Source organism: Columba livia, chromosome 12, assembly GCF_036013475.1.
Source record: "Columba livia isolate bColLiv1 breed racing homer chromosome 12, bColLiv1.pat.W.v2, whole genome shotgun sequence".
Lineage (NCBI taxonomy): Eukaryota > Metazoa > Chordata > Aves > Columbiformes > Columbidae > Columba > Columba livia.
This window is the reverse complement of record NC_088613.1, coordinates 18,740,083-18,752,149: the sequence shown is the minus strand read 5'-3', so window position 1 is coordinate 18,752,149 and position 12,067 is coordinate 18,740,083. Positions and strand designations below refer to the sequence as shown.

The 12,067-nt window shown below is 44.5% G+C and overlaps 1 protein-coding gene across 4 annotated transcripts in view; it reads right to left on the bottom strand.

Moving 5' to 3' along the window:
• Positions 1-12,067, bottom strand: part of LOC102088087 (ligand of Numb protein X 2-like) — a 31,083-nt gene that overhangs the window by 4,157 nt on the left and 14,859 nt on the right. For all 4 annotated transcript variants that reach the window (XM_065078043.1, XM_065078044.1, XM_065078045.1 and 1 more), the window contains 6 exons: positions 10,978-11,204; positions 9,390-9,586; positions 7,701-8,069; positions 5,236-5,421; positions 3,983-4,157; positions 3,597-3,807 (listed from right to left, as the gene is read on the bottom strand). In XM_065078043.1, coding sequence (XP_064934115.1) covers positions 3,597-3,807; positions 3,983-4,157; positions 5,236-5,421; positions 7,701-8,069; positions 9,390-9,586; positions 10,978-11,204 — 1,365 coding nt within the window. The remainder of the gene's footprint in view (positions 1-3,596; positions 3,808-3,982; positions 4,158-5,235; positions 5,422-7,700; positions 8,070-9,389; positions 9,587-10,977; positions 11,205-12,067) is intronic.

Genomic DNA, 12,067 nt, shown 5'->3' with positions numbered 1-12,067 from the left:
GCTGACGAGGAGCGCAAAGAGCTCACAGGTCACGTTCGCTGGGTGAAACTGCTCCCACCGAGCTATTCCAGCAGCTAAACTTCTCCTAATAAACGGTTTTGCCCCAAGGGCGTTGTTTGAGCAGTTTGCAGATGAGTTTCAGATTTCAAAAGCCTTCTCAGTTAACTTCTCACTAGGAGAAAGATCTAATTATCTGCTTTGAAACTGTAATTTACTTTTGTAGGAGTTCTTCACACATAAACACTGGAAGACCCAGCTCTGGCTTGCCGACGGTTTTCCTCTCCTGGCACCACACAAGTGTAAAACCACAGCTATGAGAAGTGTATGTGGCAGCTAGTGCAAATAAATCAATAGCCCAGGGAGCAAGAGGGGTAAGCACCAGGCAGCACAGAATAGAAATCAAACCATTTTTCTCCAAGAGTTGGAAAAGGCTGTTTGCTGGAAATCATTTTTCCACATGAAAAAGGGTTTTTAGGAAGAGAAACATGGATTGATTATATTATGACTGTGGGAAAAGAATGTTAGGCTTCACAGAAAGGTGAAGTTTTGCTCCAGATAAACCTCAAGGCAGGAGGAAAACTGCTTTCCCCCCCGCCCGGAATTATCCCTAAGCCACACTGTGCACAGTTACTGGTTTTGAGAGTCAAAGCCTTTACAGAGAAAAGATAAGTTTATCTGTAAACTTGGTATTTCTAGTATCTTTAGGATTCAGTGTGTGATGAATTGGGATGCACATCCCCTCCAAACCAGCATTTGGAGATGGTATTTCTTACTACCAGTAGCTGGTATTGATTTAACATCATCCTATGGAGAAATCAAGTAAAGTTCGTTTGCTGTCTTAGGTGACATATACAGTGATGATGATAAACATTCAGTAGCAGTAAGTCGTAGCCTATGATTAGCTTTGAACACTCCCCCCCACCAATTAATAACAAAGCAAAGAATGGAGAAGGAGTAAGTTTACAAGGACAGCAGAGCTACCCACAGGTGTATTACAAGACCAAAAATGCAAGGAAGATACTGGCCAGCTGGTTCCGTACAGCCAGTACTAGTTGCCTGAGGTTAGACTTTCTGGAAAATATTACTACACCATCCCTCTTATGTTTGTATCTTCATTGGAAGCGTGGAGCACTGGCCGTGGTCGGAGGTGGAAGATACTCCAAGCTTACACACGTTTCAGAAACAGCACGTCACCGAGAGAGCAAACAGCATTTGACATCAACAGAAAACCACAGATAGAAGAATCAAGGCTGGAATCAAACACTGCGGGCTCAAGTTTTGCAACGACCAAATACGCTTCCTTGGCCTGGAGCACTAACTTCAGCCTTTCCGGAGAAAGTTCAGCTTCAAATCAGAAATACCTGGGTTTCCTCTAAGGAGGAAAGGATCTTTCTGCTGGATCAGAGTATTAACTGCAAAAAGAAGCTGAACAACCCCAAAATCACACTCGCCATCAGCAATAAGCTTTAAAGTTTCTCGCTGTACCGCCAGACGCTCTGTAATAGCGTTCTAAGGCTATGTCTGCTTTAGTAGGGCAGCCCGGAAGGAACAGCTCGGAGTGAAACAACTGGTGCTGAGGACACAAGGTCTAGCTTGGGTACATTTCAGGGCATTTTCTGTAATCTGGCGTTGCACACGGGGTCTGTTGGTGCCAGACTGCAGTGGGATTTCCTCTGCAGAGCTCCTGGTTTAGTCCTGTTGAAAAGGAACCCTGTTTGTGCGGGTCGAGGCCCCTCTGTAACCTGAACTACAACAGCAGGTGAGGGCATCTGGGATTCTCTCTTCAACGGCACGTTCCTGAGCCAAACTAAAACGCTGGTGTAGAGGCACCCTGAACATTTACAGCTGACCAAGAATGGTGCCATTTCAGTTCACAGATTCCCAAGCAATAATTGAAAATAATCTGATTCCACAAGCCACAATGTCAAACGTAAATACTTAGCTGAAAAAGGCAGATTTCTTAGTGGCTTTAGGGAAATCATTCATTCTGTGGATGACCAGCTGGTTGCTACCAGGTCTTACTGTGAGCAAGTGGAAAAATGAGTGAGGAAATACAAGAATCATGGCCATTTTTATTACTGGAAAGAAGAAGGAAGATTATTGTCAGATCCTGAAATGAAATAACCTTGCTTTGTGCCTTCTGACCATCCTCACAGCCACAGAAGAACAGCAAATTCAGATGTATGAATTCAGGTCAGAGGAAGAAAGGAAGACTGAAGAGCAGCAAGGGCACCTGAAATCATTGCTCCTCCTTCAGCAAGGTACAGCAACAGTTAAACTACGGGAAGCCAACAACCAGCAGCAAAAGAATTTCAAGCCACATATTGAACAGCAGGTAATGTCAGGATACCCTTGAAATGAAGGCAGGTGGCAGATGAGCAAAGAGTCCCTGTAGCAGAAAGTGCGGTGAAGCTGCAAGCCACCAGACATCCAAAAAATCGGAAAAGGAAGAAAGGAGAAAGCACAGCCAGGTTTTCCCATGAGGAGCAAACACCAGCCAGCATCTGAAGGTTGGTGCTCTGGTCTGGGCCGTGCAGGTGCAGCTCGGGCTAGTTCATACCAGGCCTGCACAGAACAGGCTGATTCCCCGGGCGAGCGGAGGAAATTTGTAGGACACTGCTGAGTGTGAGCCAAGTTACTGTCGCTCGAGACAAAAGGCACCTTCCCTGGGCTGTTTTGTTTAGCATTAGGCTGCTAAGTAACACAAGGGCAAGGTAACGGAGGCTTTGTTAGTATTTCTTTTTTCAGGTGCCTCAAGAAACAAGGCTGTAAATAATCGGAGCTTCCCACAGAAGGGTTTGGCTTTGCTTGCTCCACGTGCCTCTCCTGCGCAATCCTCCTCCAGTCAGCTGGACTGAAAACAGGCTCTGCCTCGCACAGCTGAATGCGTTTTGATGGAACTGCAAAAGCGAGCAATGCAGAGCTTCACCTCTCCAGGAAGGAGACAGAAATTCAAGCTTTCGAAGTCTCAGCTGTGTTGTCTGGAACTTACCATGTTGCCGCTAAAATCTGTGCTAAGTCTACATTCCAAAGCTTCGCAGAAGGAAAACTCAACTATCCAGAATCATTTCTGCTTTGTGCTGTAGATGACGCAGTTTTGACAGCCAAAAAGAATTGGACTGAAATAACGCCTGCCCCTAACTGATGTTATCAGATCAGAAACTACACAACAGCACAGGTATCTGTTGGCTTTTGTTATGCAATCCAGAAAGAGCCACAGACTGATTTCAGTTAATGATATTTGGCAGAGACTGTATCTGTGTTGACTAAATGTCAGCTCAGTGCCTCAAATGCCAGAATCTAAACTTCTTATTTTCTGTGTTAGTTCTCTTAGAAGGAAAAATGGTTTTCAGGAATTTCTGACATATGGTTACTGTCCAGTGGAAGCGGGGAATGATGGCTCACACCATAAAAAGCAATGGAAGTTTCTTATGCATTCATAATACTATGATCTCATTGACAAATAAGGCTTTCCAGTGCCTTAGAGCTAAGTGAGAATACCAGTTATGCTTCCAGGTCAACCAACAAAGCAATTATTTGTAGTGTTTGAGTGAAAGTCAACTCTGTGATTGAACAGAGTCACCAAACAAATGTACCTGGGCAATCCAAGCCATGTGATCCAGAGGGGAGACCAGCTGAATCCTTGCTCCTTGATGTCCAGAGACGGCTCTGCCGAGTTCGCCGGAATGATTTCCAAGGCTTTCAGTACGACTGAGTGGGAAGCAGCATTAGATTTCAGTGCTGAGACAGCTTCATAGTAGTTCAGGTGAGTCAAATCAATGCCATTTATGCTCAAAAGTACATCTCCTGTTGATTAAGTAAGATAGGATTATTACAGACCTTTTGCTATGAAGCCCATTTCTGCCTCAGGGTCTCAGGTGGAACCCTGTTCCAGCCTCACTTTAGTGTCCAAGTCCAACTCTCACTAATAAACCCAAACCAAACAGTTCCAAAAGGATAAAGGGTCTCAGAGCCTCCTTACCTCGCTTGATTCTGCCGTCCCTGAAGAGGCATCCGATGGGCTGCACACTCGTTACATATATAGGGAGCTTGTTTTTGTTATCCCTTCCGCCTCCAATTGTTATTCCTAAAGATTCCTTTGGTTCCTTTTTTATTGCAACTGTCTTTTCATGACTTGCATATCCCTGAGGTAAATCCTACAAAGGAATGACAGCATAGAATGCAGCTTTTTTAATGCAATTCACATGAGACGCCCAGATCTGGAAGAAAATAACATAATCTGTATCTTTGACCCAGAACATTTCAGCAATATTGCTGGGTGGAAAACTCAGCTTCTCATTTACTTGTTCTGAGTAGAAATACTACCCTGTGTTTCCAAAGTGGTACCACGACTGAAGCACTGCTCTCCTAATGATCCACATTAACTTGCTGTAGAGAGATGCTCACCAAGGAGAACCATTTTGCACTGAGGAACAAGCTATGAATTCATTTCAAGGCCATTCATATCAAGCAATTAACCTCTCTCTGACTACTACTGAATGTTTAGGTTGCAGTGGAAGCACACATTATAGCGTATGCTATAGAAACAATATTCTGGGATTTAAATCAGAGACCCACACTCCAGCCGTTTATGACAGCTACTTACTAAACCCCGGAGACATTTAGACACAGAAGTCTAAGCAGTTTTAGCATGTTTTCTCACTCAAATGGAAGTTCTAAACAGAGCAAATCTCTCTTGGTACAACAGGCTGGTGCTTCTCCTCTTGCTCAGACTGTTTCATATAATACGCAAATAAATGACATACGCGTCGCTGGAGTCGCAGGAGCACTACGGTGTAATTTGTGTAGGTTGTACTTCTGTGCCATAAAGCCCTCCAGCTCCAAAGCAGAGGCACAACTCAGTGTCATGTGCAGTACCCTGAACACGTCGTGCTTGATGAGTGTCAAGAAGCCAGTCCCAAGCCTCTCATGGATGGTATTAGAAATTTCCCATTGCCCTTTCCAGACAAGAAAGGATGAAATGCTGGTTTGGCATCAACAGTAGAGACGTTAGAAAAAATTTTGACGCATTCTCCCTAAAAAAACTCTTTTTCCCAGAAGGTGACCAATGTGCAGTTCTCCAGTACCAAAAGCCACAAACCTGCTTTTCAATAGCTCAAGAAGAAATGGAGTTACTGATCCGTCTTAGATGATAAATCGCCATCAGGGAGCAAACATAATAGATCTCCTGGATCAAGAATAACCAGCGCTTCTGTCATTATTTACCAAACTCACCTTCTGGTAGTTAGATTTTCGTCTGTAGTGATTCTGGTCTAGTCGTCTCCGATGGTGCACGGGGCTCCCTCCGTTGCTACTGCTGCTGCTGCTGCTGTTATTTGATGTGCTGCCGTCTTCTGCCGGGTCCGAGAGCTGTACGCCTGGCTGCCTCAGGACAACAAAGTTCACTCTGGATTCAGTGGTCTGCCAGGAGAAACAAAAAGAGTGTAAATAAAATAGATAGAAAAATAAGTTAGAAATTCGGGACAGCCCCTGACATTTGTTGGGGAGAGAGAAGGGTTGGCAGTGGTTTCTCCAAAGGGTCTGAAACAGGGCTATGGCACGCAAGGCAATGTTTTTGGAAAGAGCCACAGAATCCTACAGTGTAAAGAAAAAAGCAATTAGCAAATGTTAATCAGAAGGAAGAGGAGCAGAGGCAGGCTTCACTCATGCCTCCCTCGCCGCACAAGTGCCAAACGAAAAGGGATGATTCATTCCTCCACTTCAGTATGAATAAGCAAAATAGTGTATTGTATTGTGATACAAAATGAACAGAGCTAGAATGCTAACTGGTCCACATGATGGATGACCGTGATACAAGTTGGAAGCTTTTTCTTTATTGTAAAGAAACTTTTAAAGCTCTTTCCCTCCCAGCTTATGTACCACATCTATTGTTCAACATCTCCCAGCCTTTTTTTTACCCAGAGTACCTGAAGACATGACCTTTTGTCTGAGACTGCTGCCAATTAAACACTTAACCAGCTGGATGTCTGGCCTTGGCAGAACTACAGGGAAAGTATTCGCTATTGTTACTGCTCTTCTAATTTGGTTTGTTCTTGCAGATAATTGGACAAAACCTTATTGTGAAGGACTCCAGTGGGGTGAGGCTTGTGTGCTCACTTGGGGCATTTCCTGCAGCGGATGAGAGAAGCGCGGGTGCTGCTTTCGCTTCTTGACACGGGACCTCGTTCCCCTGGTGCCACCGCACCGAATTCCCTCGCCTCAGAAGAGAGACTGCATCAGCTGTTTTCTTTCTAAACTAGTACAGGAGAGTTTTGTCTTCTGAAATAGAATTTAAAAGCCTCTTGCCTCTGAGGTCACTTCAGATAGAGCAGTTTTTTTGCAGACACATCCATGTCTTCATGAAATATATTGTAGACATCGTGTCCTAAGGTGGGGATTTGCCCTCCCCTTCAACCAGGAGTACCAGACTATGGCTGGCTGTGCATACATATGTAGCTGTAAATGGTACTTTATAATGCAGGTAGACGGACTCTTTTCTGCAAATGGTTTGCAATTAAAATATGTTTAACTGAGAATTTGAATTAGTCTTCAGGAGAACAGATAACGTATGAAAGACTGGCACAGTTTTACACAAATGTCACTTGAAAAGGAATTCGATCCCCAAACCTAGTGAAGCTGGTTCTGATACTTTGGTGACTGGTTTCAATGGGACCAAGACATAGTTCCTCACATGGGAGTTGTGTTTGCACATTACGACAGAAATACAGCAACACTAGTGGGATGCAAACAAAATTCTAAGAGGCCATAGAATGGAATCACATACATAACATTAAAAAGGATCTTAGTGCTGGAACTGTGCTCTTCTGTTCTCCCGTTCCATTGCACTCCTCTGCCGATTACCAGGAAGAGAACAGTCTCTCCCTCACTCTGCTGACCTCAGATCCTTTCCGGAATATAAACAGTATGTGATGAGATGTATTGTGTCAGGATCTTTAGATAAAAACAGAAGCTGGAGGTCACCGCCTAGGGAGATGAAAGAATTTAAACTGATCTACGTGATATCTGCTGCACATGTAGCAATCCTTAATCCTTAACCAGAATTCCTTGCCTACTACTTTCACCAAAACATTTGGCATGCTGCAACAGGAGCACCCTTCTATTGCACAGGGAACGACCACCTCTCTTCTACCCATCGAGTATTTTAGAATGTTTTTAGTCTGCGGTGCCTCCCATTGTGTTCTAGACTCCTTTCCCAAATGCAGGTAGAATGGTGAGAGAGTACTTCAGATCAACAAGAAGGGTTCTGTTTTGTGCTGCCAGCCTATCGCATCTCCCAACAAATATCTTTAGGTTGAGTGCTTGAAGCACAAGCAGCTGCCCTGGTCTCTCCTTGTCGCCGCTGCACACATCTACTCAGGGCACACAAGTATTCACTTTGCAAAAAAGGTTCCAGCCTCCACCCCACGGCCTCGGCTGAACTCAAGTGCCATGAGCCACGGCCTTGCTCCAGACTTGTCAGAGATGACTCACGATGGATTCCCACTCTTGGTGTTTATCTTCATTTGGAAGCAGTGCTTCCCACACATCTGCAGGGAAGTAATTTTCCCAAAGAGATATTTCAAGGATTGCAGTTTGCTCTGGTGTGTTCTGTTAGCCCCCAGGTCAGAACAGGAGCCCTGCCATCAACACAGGCAGCTGCAGAGTCATTAGCCATACAACATCACCGTGTCATAAATTACCTGGATTATCTGTGCAGCAGTCTCAGGTGTTCCTTGCCTCAAATCCTGGCCGTTTATTGACAGGACTCTGTCATTCCGACTCAGCTTTCCATTTTTGGCTGCCAAACCTCCCTCTAACATATCTAGAATAAAAATCCCTGCCTCATCTGTCTTCCTGATCAGTTTGATTCCCAAGGGTTCGGATCGGTCTCTCTTTATTAAGGTAACGTGGATCACTTCCCGATTCGTAGCAGAAGTGGAATCCTGCTGTGCAGTCTTGTTGGAAAATCCCTTCTCCTGCAGGACCATGAGGTGGAGAACAGGACCTGGGTGGCGCAGGAAGGAGACAGCTTGGCAGTGAGTCACGCTGCTGATGTTGACGCCATTCACCTAGAAAGACAAACAAACCAGAGTCACTAATCAGAACCTACATAATTTAGGTACTGTCCGCAGTGTGGAACATCACAGAGTTGGAGACGGGCTGTATGACTCCCTGTGCAATGCTGTGACTGAAGCAGCTGCTTCTGGTGCACATTAGAGAGCAGAGCTTTCTAAAAAAGAATGCAGAAGCAAGCAGATTAAATTAGACCATAATTGATGGTGAATAGCTGAGGATGGGGACAAGACAGAACATCTCACATAACTAACAAACCTGTAACTGCAAAATATTCAATCATTTCATCCAGCCCATGGCAATGCAGAACTGCTTTCCCTTAACTTCCAGCTTTCAACACACACTTGGAGGAGAAGACTCAAATTGGAGACTACCTGTCCTCAACTTTTAAGTTGAGGAGTGGTCCATAGTCTACAAGCTTCTGGAATCATCAGTCTAATCATGCTTTGCTTACAAACTCTGAGAAGTTACTTTTTGTTTTGTGTGTTGTCACATAACACTACGTGCAGCCTTCTTTTAGGATGCTAATAGGGCTATTAAGCATGGGGACCTGCCCTGTTTACAGCCCAGTCAAGACTGAGACATGTACAATTCAACTGGATAAAACAGAATTTAATCTATTGGTCTTTCCAAGAAACCAACCCAAAGACTGCATCAGCCACTTGTGCACATGGGTCCGCCTGTCCGTACTGAAGTCCACAGTCCAACAAGATAATTAGGTCTTTATGGCTTGTGAAATGACGGGGCAGCCATCGCCAGGAGGTGCTAACAGTTCCCCTGCGTGCAGGCTTCGCTGCCATGCGCAAGTCATCCCGATCAGCCCACTGCAATGCGGCGCGATGAATCTGGAAAGTAAATCTGCCCGTGGGTCAGCACAGTGCAAGGCTGCTGCTCTTCATTACTCACAGTACATATCTGATGCTTACTTCAAGTCATAAGGCCGTAAACTTTGGACCTGCCCATGGAGAATATGCAGCTTAAGCAACATAGTAGAGCAAGCAATTATAGGACTTAGTAACTAGAGCAGAGCAGTGGTGCTACTGGGTGAAACTTGTCCAATACAAATATTTTTGATTTATCCAAAATTATCTAAATTTCAAAAAGCAATCGAATCTGCAAGGTAAATGTGACTGGAAGGAGCCTCAAAAATCTACTGCTCAGCCCCAGCAGATACACAATGCTGCTGACATACAAATCTCATCAGTGCTTTAAAACTCAGCTGCAGAGATTTCCCAGTTTCTCTAAACAACTCTCCTCCCTTGGCCCTCATGTCAAGTCAAGAGAAGCAGTGGGACTGCCAGTGGGGTTTTACCTACCTCAAGAATATGGTCCCCAGGTGCTATTCTTCCATCCGCAGCAATGACAGAATCCCGCAAGACTTCTTGAACAACGATGTTTCCTAGCGGGGTGTCTTTACCCCCAACTATCCTCATCCCCAGCTCTTCCTCCGGGTCTTCTCGGTGAATTTCAATTGTGTTTGTTTCAGCCACAAGGCTAGTTCTCTGAGGAAGGTCTGATTGTGGAAATGAAGCAAAAAAAATAATGTATTAATAGAATTTTCCTGCACATAGCACCACAAGATTTGTAGCACTGGCAGGGTGTGTTCAAAGTAGTGTCTGGAGGGAAAGCAGCTAGCAGGAAAGAATAGGTCAGATTAAAAACTTTAAAAGCCTGTTTCTTTACAGTTTCTCCAGAATGTTTCCCATCTTCCCTTACCTTACAGCAAATTTAAACTCTTTCATTATTATTTCTTGAGTTTTATTAAAGGGCATTCAGTGTGTTTCACTTACCATTTAGAGATTTATTTTTCTACTGTGACAGCTGGACTCCCAGAAGCGCACACCTAACAGATGCCAAATTCCATGATGCCCATTAGAAAAGGGAACTCCTGAGCTGTAATTACTGGTCTGCTGTTGCGGTGACTTCACCACAGGCAACTTCCCTCCTCTAATTTCCTTTCTTCCTCTTTTGCCACCCCCTCTCTTTTAAAACAGGAGTGATGTTTACCCGTTTCACAGCATCCTGAAGACTAAGCAATGCTTCTCAGACACTTTGAAGATGAAAGTCATTGCTAGCAAGTCATAATAAATCTACGAGCACTGCAACGCTGAGGCAGGCCCAACGCTAAGGAAGCCAAGCATGCTGCCTGTCAGGATGAAGTGCAGTTGTCACACAGGAGATGCACAACCTGGCCCAGGTGTTCTTCAGGAAAAAGCCAACAGAGGAGTAAACTGACCCATGTATAAACCCCGACACAGGCACAGCAGCTGACAGCTCCGGCACCTCAGCACTTGGAAACTGAGACTAAGTGTGAAACAAAGGACCAAGATTCCACGCTGCTGCCTTATAACAGGGGTCAAGACAAGGGGTTCTGCACTGAAGTGGAGATGGGTTACTTTTATCTGCAAGGTTTAATCCAAACACCAAGTTATGCTATAAAAACACACCTCACACCATTAGGGAGGCACTGACCGCTCCAGGAAACTGACTGTATATTTAACTTAAGATTAAGAAGTTGGAACATTTCCTAGTCACTAATTATTTGGCTTCTGTAAGTGCTTCAAGCACTCCATGTTCACACTGACAGGGACTGCCTTTGTTTCTACAAATAACGCTGCAAACATTCACTGCAGTCTAACAGAGATTCTCCACCTTGTTTTGCGCAGGCAGCTTTGTGCTTGTGAGCAGATCCCTCCACACCTGATGTGCGTGAATGTGTCTCCCTTCTGCTCAAGGACAAGCTGAGGAAAGAGATTACTGCAATGGCTACTAATGGCTGAATAGCATTGAGGCTATCTAAGAACGTTGGGGGATACCTTAAAAATTGAATTGTCTGAGATGATTACCTCATTTTTACATTATAAAAGTTAATTACATAATTACATTTCTGTATCAAACTCTCACCTTCTTCAGTCTCCTCAAAAGCTGGATTAACCAGCCCAGGCTCTGCAGTCCCCAGCGACACCACGGCCGCTGCGGAGCTTTCTGCCACAAGGGACGACCCTCCGCTCGGCACCTCCGGGTCCTTGGGCGTGTTTGGCTCCACCTTGGCAGGAGGATCTTCCTTCCCTTTGGAAACAGGACTCTTTTTCCGCTGTAGTTCAGATTTGTATTTCTTGAAACCAGGACACCTAGAGAGATTGTCAGGAACTGTGAGTGTTTAGTCCCTGCCTGCGTGGTTATTCCAGCACATGCAGGCTCTGACTGACAAAGGTATGTGAAGAAGCACATTCAGTCTCTTGTCAGATGCAAAGCTTGTATCATAAATGCTAAAATTTATTCTCATTTGACCTTCAGCTTCTACTTTTATCAGCTTATGAGTGGGCTTGTTATTATATTACTTTCAAAATTATTAAGCAAATTATTTTAAAAAGAGGAATGCAATAGGAACCGGAGTCTCCCTTGCTAAATATTTACCTGGCAAACACTCAGTGAAGAAAACAATACCTCTTAGAATATAAGCAAATACTTAGCTTGGGCCTTTTAGAGATGACTATGAACTGTATCTCTATGCAAAGGAAGTGGCTCGAGTTTCAAGCTTAGCCTTGAATCAGGCTTTGTGTTTAACAAACCAGTAACACGCAAGAGCAGCAAGTGAGGCTTGCTTTTTGTTGTTGTTGTTGCTGAATGAGACCTGCCCCTCGGACAGCATTCTACCTCCAGTCCATGCGGGTGGCAGCTCTGCTTGAATTGAGACAACTTGCAGGAGTTTATAATCCCACCAACTGCCCCCCACACAGAGGTTCAAGACCCAATTCTCCATTCAACAAAACGCGCTCTGTAGGCAGTGTCACCACAGCCAGCCTATCTCGGCAAAACGAGTAAGGAAAAACAAAAAAACAAGCTCTTTTATCAAGAGTACTTATAAGAAAAAGGTGTCAGGTGAGGAGTGTGATGAATGCAAAAGCATCACTTTCAGAGACATGAGTAGTATTGGGTGTTTACCAGAGTCACTTTTCAAATTAAACTCGTCTATTTACATTCTGGATCAACA